Raw genomic sequence first — 15,262 nt, forward strand, 5'->3', positions numbered from 1 at the left:
GCCATAACCCGCTGTATGAACCTCCTCGATATCGCTAATGCCCTGTTTCAGCAGCAGATCGGATAGATCAAACTGGTTTATAGCAATTCTGGCATTATTCGCACTCATTTTGTCGATACAAACAATGTATGGGCCTTTATGCCCCTCATAATACTTGTTAACGATGATTTTGCGGTTAGTTCCGTTTTTCGTACTCACGGAAGCCACACAAACCGCGTCAGTCTTCTCTCTCTCTTTCGTCGTAGAAATGTTTGATGTCATGCTTGTTGTCGTGTTCGTGGACATGTTTGTCGACATGTTCGTCGACAAGTTTGGTTTCTTGCACAGCAGTTTAGAAGCCAAAAGCTGCGGAGCCGTTTTTGCCGCCATCTTTACTCCTACCCGCATGGCGGATTTAGCTTCTCCTTACCTTTTTTTCAGCGTTTCCATGCGAATTTTAACTCCCGTCGCCTTCTCCGTGGCCATCCTTGTCTTTCCTATGCTTGCCATGCTTCTCAGGGTCCAGACGGAGTTCCAAGAGCCGTTTTAAGAGTTATTCCGGAACGCCATGCAGTAAATTCCAGGTTTTTCGACTTAATTGATGAAGCTTTGGGAATTTCTTCGCGCCGGAAGCTTCGGAAAATGTCTTTTTGATTAAAACTATCAGCGAACGTCTTGAAATATGTTAATTTTTTCCTTCCGCAAACAATTTTAGGTACGCGCCATACCAGTGTTTTTGCTTACTTTTATTATTCACTTTTATTTTCATACGTGCAATGGTAAACAGACACTCAGAAATATACCGAAACTACGTCACAATTTCAAAATATGCCGAAAATATACTGACGTATTATTTGTACTCAAGCTGAATCAAATTGCTTTCGGTTGAATACTAGCTAGAAACGACTATCAGCACTGAACACATATTTTTAACCGATAATCTAATCAATTTTATATAAAAGTGGCCATCTTTATTGGCATTGTTTATTAAATAAGGTTTCAATAAAAAATGTCAACAATTTCCACTAAGTTTATTTCTTTACATGGTAACTACCCATTGGCTACATATTAAAATCATTTTTATAAAGGGGAATATGTGTACTTTTCAAAATTGTTGGCCCGTTCTTTTCCATATAAGCCCCATGGAAGCGCCAGTGTGAAAAACCCCCGTTATGCATATTTTTACATTCCTTTTTTTATATTTTTGAAAACATTGAGATTTTGATGGCAAGTGATCAAGATTTCGATGATTTCCCGCATTAATAATCGATGTGGCTCTAAATTGCATTTATACACGACTTCTACATTGGGGCATTGGCCAAGAGGGTGAGTGCGTAACCTTAATATACTGGAAAATACTATGGAAAGTATTTTTATATTTTGCAGGGTGTGTGAGCCAGACATTGTGGCAAGAAAATTAGTTATTAATTAAGTGACTTGGCGATAAAATATACGGTCTGAAATATGCCACATATAGCCACTTAAGACCCCTCTATTTAAACAGTCATTGTAGATACCTCCTATCCCTTCTTTTACTCACAAAAAAAAACCCACTATATCCACGATTTTCACTATTTTCGGTGCAATATTAAAATACCCCTTTGGCATACAATGGGCTAATCGTTCTGTGATTTGATATTATTAGCTTGCTAGGACTTTATAGCTGAACATGAAGTTTATCCGATTGATAGATTATTTTTCTAAAATAGTAGCCAACTTTTGCTAGTCATTCTTATTGGATTTGTTTAGAATTTTCACGAGTTTTCAAAGTGAAAATTTTGAAAAATATACCGCTAAAAATTATTGTGTAAAAAAAGCACTACCTTTAAAAAAACTGCATACAAAATACCAGATTAAATTGTTAAACAAATTCCAAGTCCCCAATCTATCAAAAAAAGTTTCCTTGTGTAAGATATGAATATTAGTTTATAAGATTTGAATATTAGTTTAAGATTTACTCATCGATAGTATTATAAGAAATACCAATGTACTCGCTATATCGCTACTTGTCCTCGACAAGTATCGATATGCCAACACACATTCATTCGAACACGCCGATCAAGAAAGAAGAACATATAATAAAACCGTGCTATTAAAAGTTTACATATCAGGTGTGGGGTTTGCCCAAAAAAAAAAAAAAAACTGCGATGAACAATGCAGACATAAGAGCGAAAACCAAAAGTGAACTTAGCGACATATTGCGTAGCGACATAACGTATATTTTGATCAAGATGCCAACATACACCAATTACGTACAGCAGTGAAAAAAATCATGGAAGACACGCATGAGCTAGGAAATACGGCGCCAAGCGCAGACGAGACTATGCAGGCAGACATTTTTGCAGTCCCGGTTGAGCGCGAGATAGATAGAGACAACCGTAGTGCACAACACGCAGTAAAAGCGGCGCCAGAAGAATATGGTGAAAATGTGCAGAAGGCTCGAGAAGCATTCATGCCGCGACAAGACAACGCTTGTTCGAAATTGACCATGCGATCAGATGAATACGAAGAAGAATCGCGCCGTTTGCAGCAGTTGGAACAATTGTACGTTTCTCGCAAGCGCTTAGCTGATCTCAAATTAAGCATATTGAAAACGGAGAAAGAGGCTATGGAGTTGGAAACGCCGAGAGATTGCATCGACTTGACACACATTGAGGCGTTGATGCGTCCATTTTCTGGAGATGACGACCAGGCTGTAACCAGTTGGATAAGTAACTTTGAGGACATTATGAATTTCCATGGTGTATCCGAGTCCAAATGCTGGATATTAGCGAAGCGGCTGCTAGGCGGATCGGCGAAGGCGTACATCGACCATGTGGCGCCTTTGACTTGGCAATTGATGCGAGCAGAATTGCTCAACGTCTTTGAGCAGAAAGTGACAGCGTGGGACATTGGAAAGCGACTGGAGGCACGGAAAATTGCAAATAATGAAAGCGCATTGCAATATTTCGTCGCAATGTGCAGCATAGCGTCGCAAGCAGACATGGCCACGAGCGATGTGGTCAAATTCATCGTAGAGGGACTGCAGGACAAGACGGGCATGGCAGCATCCATGCTATATTGCAGCACACTCAACGAGTTGCGTGACAAGATGGTCACCTATGATAAGGTCAGAAGAGCTCCTGGCGTCGTAGCAATTCGTAGCGAAGGTATGACAAAGGGAAAACTAAATGTGAGAATGGCAGTTGGGCAGCAGCAAGGTGGTGGCGCAATGCGTTGCTACAACTGTCGGCAATTTGGGCACGTTATGAAGGAATGCAGTCAGCCAAAGAGACCGGATGGGGCATGTTTTAACTGTTGGAGTACCAGCCACCTATATTCGCAGTGCCCGAAACGAAAGATGGCCACTAGGGTAGCTGCAGTTCAAGATGAGGAGCGACCAGGAGAAAAAAACAACGACGATTTAGCGGCTGTCCAGTTAATCACTTTATGACTTCCGTTTGGTGAACAAAGAGGCGTCAGTATTTTTAGTCTATTTGATACAGGTAGCCCTGTAAGTTTTATTCATAAGTCTTTGATACCGAAGTCGGCTATAGTTGAAGCCTATAATGAAGTTAGGAAATACTATGGACTAGGAGGACAACCAATTCCCATATGGGGAAAATTTAAGTGCCATATTGAATTTTGCACAAAGAAATATATCGTTTTATTAAACATCGTAGATGATAACATGCTGCCTTTGCCGGTATTGTTGGGACGCGATGCCCTTAAAGTTATTGAAGTAAAATTAGTTCATAAGAAAAATATCAATGCGAAGCAACACACATAATTAAGTTCGTTAAAGCAAAAAGCTATTATTTTAACCTGCGCGTCTTTATTCACCGAACGTAAAAATAATATTAACATAAGACTATATGATAAGTTAGATGGTAATCAATCAGAAAGAAGCGAGCTAATCAAACGTTCTAATCCATTTAAAAATCAGACACAAGAAAACTCAAGGAATGACAAAATGGCCATCGAGAATATGAATCAAGGCGATGAATTCAGTAACTTTTGTGCGTCGGTAGAGATTGATGAAGAGGAACATATTAACGTAGGTTTCGAATTTGGCCTCACTCTTGCAGAAAAGTGTAGGGAAGTTATTAAGACATACTATTTACACAAAGAATTTGACTTTAAAGCACCACCAAAGTATCAGATGCAGATTCGTGTAACAGAAACAACACCATTTCATTGTACTCCGCGTCGTTTATCCTACCATGAGAGAGAGAAAGTAGCTGAAATAGTAGATGATCTGTTAGAAAAGAAAGTAATCCGTCATAGTGAGTCTCCTTATGCTTCCCCGTTGGTCCTAGTAAAAAAAAAATCAGGAGAACTTCGAATGTGTGTCGATTACCGTGGTCTGAACAAACGAATTGTTAAAGATAATTTCCCATTGCCCCTTATTGAGGACTGTCTTGAGTTTTTAGAAAACAAGTGCTGTTTTTCCATTATAGATTTGAAAAGTGGGTATCATCAAATAGGCGTAGAAGAAAAATCAGTTCCGTATACATCGTTTGTGACACCGCAAGGACAGTATGAGTACTTGAGAATGCCCTTTGGGTTAAAAAATGGATCCGCTATTTTTCAGAGATTTATTTCGGAGCTCTTGAGAGACTTTATTAGGAACAAAAGCATTGTAGTGTACATGGATGATATATTAGTAGCGACTAAAACAGTTGAAGAACACATGGATATATTAAAAAGATTATGCATTCGGTTTAGCGAGCAAAATTTAGAGATAAATCTAAAAAAGTGTAGGTTTGTCAATCGAAACATCGATTTCCTGGGGTATAAAGTTAATCAAAACGGAATAGTTCCTAGTGATTCCCATATTGAGGCCTTGAAAAAATACCCAGTCCCTCAAAATGTAAAAGCACTGCACTCATGCTTGGGATTCTTTTCGTATTTTCGACGTTTCATGTTGTCATTTGCGACGACAGCTAAGCCCTTGGTGCAGTTGTTAAAAGAAGGTGGTCCGTTTCCCATGAATAGAGAACAGGTGAAGACGTTTGAAACTCTTAAGAATGCGTTGGCAAATCCTCCGGTATTAGACATTTTTAGCCCAAATAGAGAAACGGAATTACATACAGACGCAAGTTCATACGGTTATGGCGCAATACTGATGCAAAGACAAGATGATGGGAAGATGCACCCTGTGTCCTATTATTCCGGCAAAACAACAGAAAGAGAATCACGTTATCATAGTTTCGAACTAGAGACATTGGCTATAATTTATGCATTGAGGCGTTTTAGAGCATATTTGGAGCATAGGTCCTTCAAAATAATCACGGATTGTAATTCGTTAGTACAGACGTTAACCAGAAAGTCAATTAGTCCTAAGATAGCACGGTGGTCCCTAGAGTTAGAGAACTATGATTACTCCATTATGCACAGACCTGGGGCCAGTATGGCGCACGTTGATGCGCTGAGCAGACAAGATCAAGTGACGAATATGTTAGAGGATGGTTATAGAGTCAAATACGGTTTAGAAAAGTCTAATTTAGAAAAAGATGAGAGTAGAAAGCAATATACAAGGAATAGTGTAAGTAGAGACAACACTGGTAGTGAGCATAGAGGTACCGTAGAGAACCCTGTGATTAAGTGTAGAGAATTAAATATCAATAGAGAGCGTAGTAGTACCGTACAGAACCCTGCGATTGAGTGTAGAGAATCAAGTGCAGTAGGAAGTAGATTGGGAAATAGGTGGAAGTCTGATGATAGAGAGAACCTTGGTGGTGATTGTAGAGATAACATAGATAATAGTAAATATAGGGAAAAGGATGGATGGAAGATTGAAATTAGAGATTTGAGCCAATGTAGAGGAAGCGTTAACGATGTGGTGGGGGGAGTAAAGTACATTAGTAGTAGGAATTCAGATAAAGAGAAAAAATGTGTTGAGGATACAGTAGAGAGGGACAAGTTAGAGTTTCAGGAGGAAAGATTACTAAAATCATTGATAGTTGGGGTAGTAGGTGCAACGCCAGAAGATGTTGATTTGATATTGCAAACAGAACAGATGCGAGACAAGGAAGTAGTTAGGATTCGAAAAATGCTAGAGGATGGAATTGAAGTAGATTTTGAAATGATAGATGGTATTGTTTACAAGAGGAGTTGTGAAAACAAACTATGTTTCTATGTACCAATGTGTATGGAAGAGCAGTTGATAAGGCGGTCACACGAAAAACTAGGACATCTGGCCGCAGAGAAGTGCGTGAGTGACCTTTTGAGGACCTACTGGTTTCCGTCAATGAGAAGTAAAGTGGTTCATGAGAAACTGTCTACCGTGTATACTACACTCGATGCCTAAAACAATCCATAACAGAACGCTCCATAGTATCCCAAAGTCGTGTGTTCCTTTTCATACCCTACACGTTGATCATTTGGGTCCGTTGCCGAGTATTAGATCTAAGCGAAAACACCTCCTTGTGGTAATAGATGCATTCACTAAGTTTGTCAAATTGTTCCCGGTTAATAGTACCAGCACGCGGGAAGCGAAGGATGCCTTAAGTAAATATTTTGATTTCTATAGTCGCCCTACTAGGATAATATCAGATCGTGGGACCTGTTTCACCTCGTTAGAGTTCTCTAGTTTTCTGCAGGAGAGAGGGATAGAGCACATTAAGGTAGCTACAGGTGCACCGCAGGCGAATGGCCAAGTGGAGCGGGTGAATCGTGTTCTTACTCCTATGTTAGGAAAACTGTCAGAGCCCCTTGAGCAAGCCGATTGGTATAGGTTGATGAGCAAGGTAGAGCACGCCATTAATAACTCCGTTAACAGCAGTACGAAAAAGACACCTAGCACATTGTTATTTGGAATACCCCAGAAAGGACCCGTTGTAGATGAATTAACCGAATACCTAGAGGAGAAGTTAGCGTCAGAACTTAGAGAGTTGGAAACTATAAGAGAAATAGCAAGTGAGAACATACGGTTGTCGCAGAAAAGAAATGAGAAGATGTATGCCCATAAACATAGAGCCCCATTAAAGTATGAACCTGGTGACTATGTAGCAGTCCGGAATGTGGACACAACACTGGGGATCAATAAGAAGTTCGCACCAAAGTATCGAGGACCGTACAGGATCAATAGAGTATTGGATAATGATCGTTATGAGGTTATCGACATTGAGGACTGTCAGTTGACGCAAATGCCATTCCGAAGTATATTAGAGCCAGCAAGGCTTAAACCCTGGGTAGAGTGTAACGATAAAACCATGGTCTCATGTTGTTAATCGATGAAATAGTATGTTAAGTAAGACAATACCGAATAAGAAATGTTTAACAAACTGTATGCCTTAGTGTGTAGATCGTGGGCGATCTGTAGTCAGGTTGCCCGAATGTAAGATATGAATATTAGTTTATAAGATTTGAATATTAGTTTAAGATTTACTCATCGATAGTATTATAAGAAATACCAATGTACTCGATATATCGATACTTGTCCTTGACAAGTATCGATATGCCAACACACATTCATTCGAATACGCCGATCAAGAAAGAAGAACATATAATAAAACCGTGCTATTAAAAGTTTACACTTGCCAGGTAAAAAAGAGGTAAATTTTATTATTATTAGTATTATTTTCCGCGGTCTAACTCGAGTTGTTATCCAGTTTAAATAAAGGGGCTTAAGTGGGCTAAGTTCGTTTTTTCATCGGTATGGCACGCTGAAAAGGCGCCATTCTTAAGAAGCGTCCCTCCATTTTTTTTAAACTCCTAAATAATTACTGCTCGACGTCATAATGCAGCGCCACAGGGAATTATATAAACAGCAATCACTTGCTTTCAGCCCACGCAATTTCAATGAGCAGAACCGGGATCTCCAGAATGCGGAGCGTGCAAAACAGCGCGAGGATCGTTTTCAAAGCAACCGCATTATTAGTGTTAGTCCAACTCCCGTCAAGCGTGCGGCACCTATACCGCCCTCAGAGGAGGCGCAGCCACGCCTTACCTATGTCGCTCCTCCTAAGGAGAATCGAAAACCAGAGCTGCTTCAGCAGCAGAGGAACCCCACCCGGGACCTTTACATAAAGCGCTTCGTGGATTGGAAGGCTGCCAGGAAGGAACAAACAAAGATGGTCAAAAGATGTTCACATATAAAACCGAAACACTTAAACCTGCGACAAACCCCCAGAAAGAGCAGGAGAACGCTCCGGCATTTGTGCCGCCAAAAAGGCACTCCTTATATGTTTTGGCAAAAAAAAACTCTGTACGCAGACGGCAGCGGAGAGGAAACAGCCTTTGGCAACCCAATTGCGTACCCAGGGTCATCCATCCAGATTGCGCGCTCAGCCTGCGGCAACCATGGCAAAGCTGCAACATGCAACGTCGCGTCCTCAACCGGTCACTGTGAAGACCCAAACATCAAACATGAAACATCAAACATCAGCAAGGAATGTCCAGCCAGCCACAGTGAAGCCTGCACCTTCACGTGCATTGCCCTTGAAGCCTACAGCAGGCCCAAAGCCCAAGGCAGCAGATTTGGTCGTTGGACCTTCTGCAAATGGGGTTGTTCATTTGCCAAATGTGAGGACGCAACCATTCGAAAAGCCGGCCGTGAGTAAGCCCACCTTAAAAATACCAGCAGTGAAACCAAAGCCCATTCAAGGAGGTGGCGGAGGGGGAGCTGCGGGAAAATTTAAGTCGACCGCAGTAGCAAAAGGGCCGGCAATAAAAAACAAGCTTGCCAGCCAATAGTCGACCAGAATGAAGGCCAAGAGCAACGTTAGCAAGTACGTAGGTCTTCAAAAGAATGTTCGAAATCGGCCGGAGCTGATGAGAGAGTTGGTTGAGGCTGGGACCACTGAACTCCCACTGCCTCCCAATACGCCGCTGGAAGAGAAGTTAAGTTTCCCTGCTCTGGCCACATTCACGCAGTGCAAGACGAACAATTGCAGTCAAGAAATGATAGAAGCCTTGGGTGAGATTTCAAATCTGAGTCCAGTGGGTCCAATGAGCAGCCACCGAGATTCGAAAGCGAAGCGGAAATTTGACTTTTCTAGGTACTCTTTGATAAAAACGGCAGCTGAAGAGAGTTTGATCTTGGATCCATATCGGGCTAAGGGTAAGTACAACAGGAATAAAATGGAGTAAAATGTAATATTATTGGTTTCCAGATCCAGATGATAAAGAACAAGAAAATTCTACTCTGAAGGCAGCTGCGGAGCAAACCCCTCCTCGCAGGATTTCCGATGAGAAGCCCAACTACTTAAGTCCATATGTGAGCGTCTCGCGCGGTAAAGTCAACTCTCGCTGTGAGCGTGAGAAGCGAAACAGCATGTATTTGCCCGGTGAGGAGTATCCTGTTGCCAATCGGCGGGCCCTCGAGTCGGTGCTCTACTTTCGCATACAGCTGGAGAATGAGATTCGACGACTGCGAGATATCTGCAGCGAGTGGGAAGCCTATAGCAAGGAGAATGAGGCGCATCTGGTTGAGACGGGCGGCATAGATATGATCAATGTGGCCATTGGACAGACAAATTTGCTCTCTACCAAGAAATTGATGCAGTTCAGCGGTCTAATTGACCGTTGCGAGGCGGGAGCTACGGGCAAGAACCATCGACCCTACGATGGCAGCGAGGAGACGAAACCCGTCCAGGCAGAGGATCTGGAAGGGTGGTGGGACATGCTGCGACCCCAGAGTGAGAATGTTGACAAGCGCTTTGATAACTTGAAGCGATGGAAACAGAACAATTGGCAGGACCCCGATGCAGTTGAGGAATCGAAAATACCAGCCAAGCCTGTGGCCAAACCAAAGTCTAAGCTGGGCAACAATTTAAACGCTAAGCCCAAGGTCAAGGCCAGCAGTAACTTGATGCAATTAATCCGCAAGGCCCATGCTGAAATGAAAAAGGCTAAGGCGGATGTGGTATCAGCGGACGATGCCCCGCAAACTCCATCTCGCAGCAGCACTCAGCGTGTGATCGTAGTACGCGACCGTCGGTCCTTCTCTCCTGCTCGCACCGTCCTGCGCATGTCTGTAGGCGAGAGCCGTTCTTCCAATGGTGGCAACACTCTGCTCAAGTCTGCTATATTGGCCGCAGCCGAACAAAACGCTCTTAATCATACCCCCCTCCCAATAAGGGACGCCAGTCGATTCTGAAAAAACCAGGGACCAGCAAGCGTGAAAGTCGTGGAGTTATTTTCAGTACAAAGAAAAATGTACGGCACTTCAAATTCACCTACGAAGAAGGCACTATTAGCGATGATGAGCCCTTTGGCGGCGATAAGCTAGAGGATTGCGAGGAGGACATGTCGATCGAAGCTTCAGGGGAAACACGTTCCGTAGACCAGGGCCCAGCAGAAAATGAGCCGCAATCCGCGTCTTAGGCCATCCACCGAGTTTATGTAGTTTATCTATCATTTATTATTTAAAGTTACGTTTTTGTTTATATGTATAGTATTATTTAATTCTGAAAATTATGTTTCAATTTCAAAGCCTTGTTTTATATTTTTTTTTTAATTAAGTACATCAATCAATCAAATAAAGGAAAAAAACGAGGGGAAAGTTGTGAGTTGCTGCGGACACCGCAACTCTACAGTTATACCCGATACTTAGTCAGTATGGCTCTCCTCCGGCAGACGCCGCTAATATTAAAAGACACGACAAAGAGTGCGTGCGAGAGAGACAGAAAATCAGTCTGAGCGTGACGTCGGGCGCTGCGTAGCCACTGCAAATTGATTTCTTGCTTTTGGCTACAAAAATGATCCGATCTGATCCAGATTCAGCAATCTGATATATATGGTCATTATCTGTGATTCTGCGTTTTTAGTTTTCTCGAATGTGCAATATTGTGGATGCAACAGATTTTCGTCCTTTGTGGAGGCGGAAGGGGGTGGGGCGAAATTCTGAGATATACGTTTTATAGTGAGATCTAACAGAAGTGCGGATACCAAATTTGGTTACTCTAGCCTTAATAGTCTCTGAGATTTGTGGATGCCCCAGATTTTCGTCCTTTGCGGGGGCGGAAGGTGGTTTGGCGAAATTTGGACACGAAACGGTCAAGGTCCGATATCACAGGAGTGTGGATACCAAATTTGGTTGCTCTGACTCTTATAGGTTCTGGATCCTTGAACTCATATTTTGCAATTGGCAAAACCGACCATGAAACCTGTGTGTTAGAGAGAGACAGGGCGAGAAAGAATGAAATTGTTTTCTTGATTCTGGCTATAACGAGGTGGAACGTTGTGAGTTGCTGCGGACACCGCAACTCTACAGTTATACCCGATACTAAGTCAGTATGGCTCTCCTGCGGCAGACGCCGCTAATATTGAACCACACGACAAAGAGTGCGTGCGAGAGAGACAGAAAATCAGTCTGAGCGTGACGTCGGGCGCTGCGTAGCCACTGAAAATTGATTTCTTGCTTTTGGCTACAAAAATGATCCGATCTGATCCAGATTCAGCAATCTGATAGATATGGTCATTATCTATGATTCTGCGTTTTTAGTTTTCTCGAATGTGCAATATTGTGGATGCAACAGATTTTCGTCTTTTGTGGGGGCGGAAGGGGGTGGGGCGAAATTTGGACACGAAACGGTCAAGGTCCGATATCACAGGAGTGTGGATACCAAATTTGGTTGCTCTGGCTCTTATAGGTTCTGAGATCCTTGAACTCATATTTTGCAATTGACAAAACCGACCATGAAACCTGTGTGTTAGAGAGAGACAGAGCGAGAAAGAATGAAATTGTTTTTTGATTCTGGCTATAATCATTATACGATCTGGTTCAGATTTTGCACTGTAGAAGATATGGTCATCCTCACCGATTCTGCGTTTTTGGTTTTATTGTATCTTTAAAAATGTGGATGCCACAGATTTTCGTTCTTTGTGGGGGCGGAAGTGGGCGGGGCGAAGTTTTGAAATATTTTTGTAGCAGTGACATATCACAGAAGTCTGGATCCAAAACATCGTTGCTCTAGCTCTTATAGTCTTTGAGCACTAGGCGCTGAAGGGGACGGACGGACGGACGGACGGACGGACGGACGGACGGACGGACGGACGGACAGACGGACAGACAGACAGGGCTCAATCGACTCGGCTATTGATGCTGATCAAGAATATATATACTTTATGGGGCCGGAAACGATTCCTTCTGGACGTTACACACATCCACTTTTACCACAAATCTAATATACCCCAATACTCATTTTGAGTATCGGGTATAATAATTATACGATCTGGTTGAGATTTTACACTCTAGAACATATAGTCATCCTCTACGATTCTGCGTTTTTGGTTTTATCGTATCTTTAAAAATGTGGATGCCACAGATTTTCGTCCTTTGTGGGGGCGGAAGTGGGCGGGGCGAAGTTTTGAAATATTTTTGTAGCAGTGACATATCACAGAAGTCTGGATCCAAAACAGCGTTGCTCTAGCTCTTATAGTCTTTGACCACTAGGCGCTGAAGGGGACGGACAGACGGACGGACAGACGGACAGGGCTCAATCGACTCGGCAATTGATGCTTATCAGGAATATATATACTTTATGGGGTCGGAAACGATTCCTTCTGGACGTTACACACATCCACTTTTACCACAAATCTAATATACCCCAATACTCATTTTGAGTATCGGGTATAATAACAGTAGTTCTAGTCTGAGCAACTTTGACGATGAGCCAGAGAACGCTCCCCAAAAAGAGACCCCCTCCCCTGCCCGCCAGAGGAATCAATCCACCCACCACTGAGGAGAGGCAGGCAAAGTTCTATTCCGAGCGATTAACGTCCATATTGAGGCACAGACATCGACCTTCCTCAAGGAGCCGATTGATTTGAGGGGCCTGCCAAGTGAAGATCAGTGGACGATCATGTTTTAACGGCACAAGGAATGGATTGTCTGCTTATAACAGCAAGAGCAATCGTGCCATCTTTCACTGCGACCTTCAGGTAGAAATTGTGGAAATCTAGAATGGTCACTTCCTGAAGCAGCTTCAACTCTTCAGGACATCGCACAGAACGTATTCTGCTATGGATTAATATCAATCATTCAAAATGTACGCTTAAACGAGGGGGAACGTTGTGAGATGCTACGGACACCGCAACTCTACAGTTATACCCGATACTAAGTCAGTATGGCTCTCCATACAGAAAATCAGTCTGAGCGTGACGTCACGCGCTGCGTAGCCACTGCAAATTGATTTGTTTCCTATGATTCTGCGTTTTTAGTTTTCTCGAATCTGCAATATTGTGGATGCAACAGATTTTCGTCTTTTGTGAGGGCGAAAGGGGGTGGGGCGAAATTTTGAGATATACGTTTTATAGTGAGATCTAACAGGAGTGCGGATACCAAATTTGGTTACTCTAGCCTTAATAGTCTTTGAGATTTGTGAATATCCTTGACTTTCGTCCTTTGCGGGGGCGGAAGTGTGGCGAAATTTTGAAACAAACTCGTCTCGGTACGATATATTAGGAGTCTGGATACCAAATTTGGTTGCTCTAGCTTTTATAGTCTCTGAGATCTAGGCGCTAATTTTTTACTCTAAGCAAAGCCGCCTATGCTACGTGTGTGTTAGAGAGAGACAGGGCGAGAAAAAATGAAATTGTTTTCTTGATGCTGGCTATAATAATAATACGATCTTATTCAAATTCTGCAGTCTAAAAGATATGGTCATTCTCTACGATTCTGCGTTTTTGGTTTTCTCGTATCTTTAAAATTGTGGATGCCACAGATTTTCGTTCTTTGTGGGGGCGGAAGTGGGCGGGGCCTCTGCCCGTTGCTCTCCTCTACCTTGGCCACCTTCCAATCGGCTGTGGGAAGGTGGGGGTTGCAGACCTGCAGAATCCGGAGAATCTTATCCGGCTCTGCAGGCTTCGCCGAGACCCACGCTCTGGCCTTCGGGGATGTCCTCCCACTTCACGACCTCCACCTGGGCTCCTGGGTAGACCTTTTTGAGCGACGCTACCGCCTTCGCGTAGAGGGCCGCCGAGCGAGCATCTTGGCAGGCGATGGCTTTCACCCTGCCTTGGTGCCACCCGGCGTCCTCACACTTGGGCGGAGGTCCTCCATTCTCCTCCAACTCCTGGAGGAAACGGTCTTGGAGCTCGTTTTCCACGAGGTGCCACTTGTCCCTAGGGATCTGCCCGTCTTTAGAGCCCCTGTCTAGGACTCCAATCAGGGGTTTTCCCTCGCCACCTCGGCAAACGAGCGGTTGCTCAGTGTCTTCGTCCTCTTGGCCTGTTGGACTTGTGTGGCGGTGTCCTCCGCCGAGCGTTGCCGCTTGCTTGGGGCCTTGGCTGTGGCCTTGCCAGCTTTGGCTGGCTGGTAGTCGGGCAGGACTGTCTTGGCCCATCGCCGCGATTCGATTCCCTGGGCAGACGCCAGGAACACCGGGTCGTCGTTGCCCAGGATGAAGGCCGCACGTCTTTTGTCCTGGAACTTGGGCCTATCTTTCGAGGCAGAGGCGCCGCCTGCCGGGGTTGTCAAGGGGTTCCCGGTCCCAAGGGGTCCGCCAGCCGCGATATCGCTCTGCATGGTCGCCCCCCCGGTAACCGGGTCGCCCTTGGGGCCCCCCGACGTGGATTGGCCCGATTGGCTTTTCGGTCCTCTCCTCACAGCGCCTGCTGCCTCGAGACGGTGGACCGACTTAGTCTCCTTTCCCGTCTTTTTGGGCACTGGTTTCCCAGATGCGTTTGTAGAGGGATGGTCTTTTCCCTCCGGCACTTTAGGAGGAGTGCCGTGCTCCTTTGCGGTGTTTTTTGTTTTTAGATTTAAATTTGGCATATTGATCCCACGAGTAGGCGGGAAGGGGTTAGTCGCCCGGGGCATAGCCCGCGTGCCCCGGGAAGCCTTATTTAAAACTTGAGGTCGGCAGGTATCCAGAGTCCGCATATAAGCGGCCGAGCAACCCCTCGGCCATGCATCCCTCGGCATATGACAGTGTCACCTTGGATTGGGGTTATTTCACTTAGAGTTTTCTTCTCTCCGCCCGACTACAATTAGCCAGCATCCTGGCAGAGACATGACCGTACCAGGACCTGTTTCCAGCCGCCCTCACGGGGAGAGTGTAGTCGCACTTCCGCCGGTGTGTACAGTTACGGCGGGTGCCTGTTCGCTCGTGCCCACCTGTATCCTATGACGCGGAGCACAGTCGCCTTGGATCCAGGGCAAGCCATGAACCCGAGGCGCCTGTGCCCCGTTCCGAGTCTACAGTTGTGACGAGCCGACCCGACATCCGTTTATCCCCCTGTAGCACCCGACGGCTGACGGCCTGGGAGGATGATAGAAAATAGAAAAAGCTGCAAATAAACTTCCTTGCGTATACTCTCAACTCCGCGAGATAGGTTATAGCTTGTCGCCATA

The 15,262-nt window shown here is 44.3% G+C and overlaps 1 protein-coding gene across 1 annotated transcript; it reads left to right on the plus strand.

Annotated features, from left to right (window-relative positions):
• The first annotated feature begins 8,652 nt into the window (after window positions 1-8,652).
• Window positions 8,653-10,398, plus strand: LOC117190751 (guanylate kinase-associated protein mars-like). The gene is made up of 2 exons (XM_033395813.1): window positions 8,653-9,025; window positions 9,078-10,398. The coding sequence occupies exons 1-2, from the start codon at window positions 8,668-8,670 to the stop codon at window positions 10,061-10,063; spliced, it is 1,344 nt and encodes a 447-aa protein (XP_033251704.1). The 5' UTR covers window positions 8,653-8,667; the 3' UTR covers window positions 10,064-10,398.
• The last annotated feature ends 4,864 nt before the right edge of the window (window positions 10,399-15,262 follow it).

This window comes from Drosophila miranda (genome assembly GCF_003369915.1).
Source record: "Drosophila miranda strain MSH22 chromosome Y unlocalized genomic scaffold, D.miranda_PacBio2.1 Contig_Y1_pilon, whole genome shotgun sequence".
Classification (NCBI taxonomy): Eukaryota; Metazoa; Arthropoda; class Insecta; order Diptera; family Drosophilidae; genus Drosophila; species Drosophila miranda.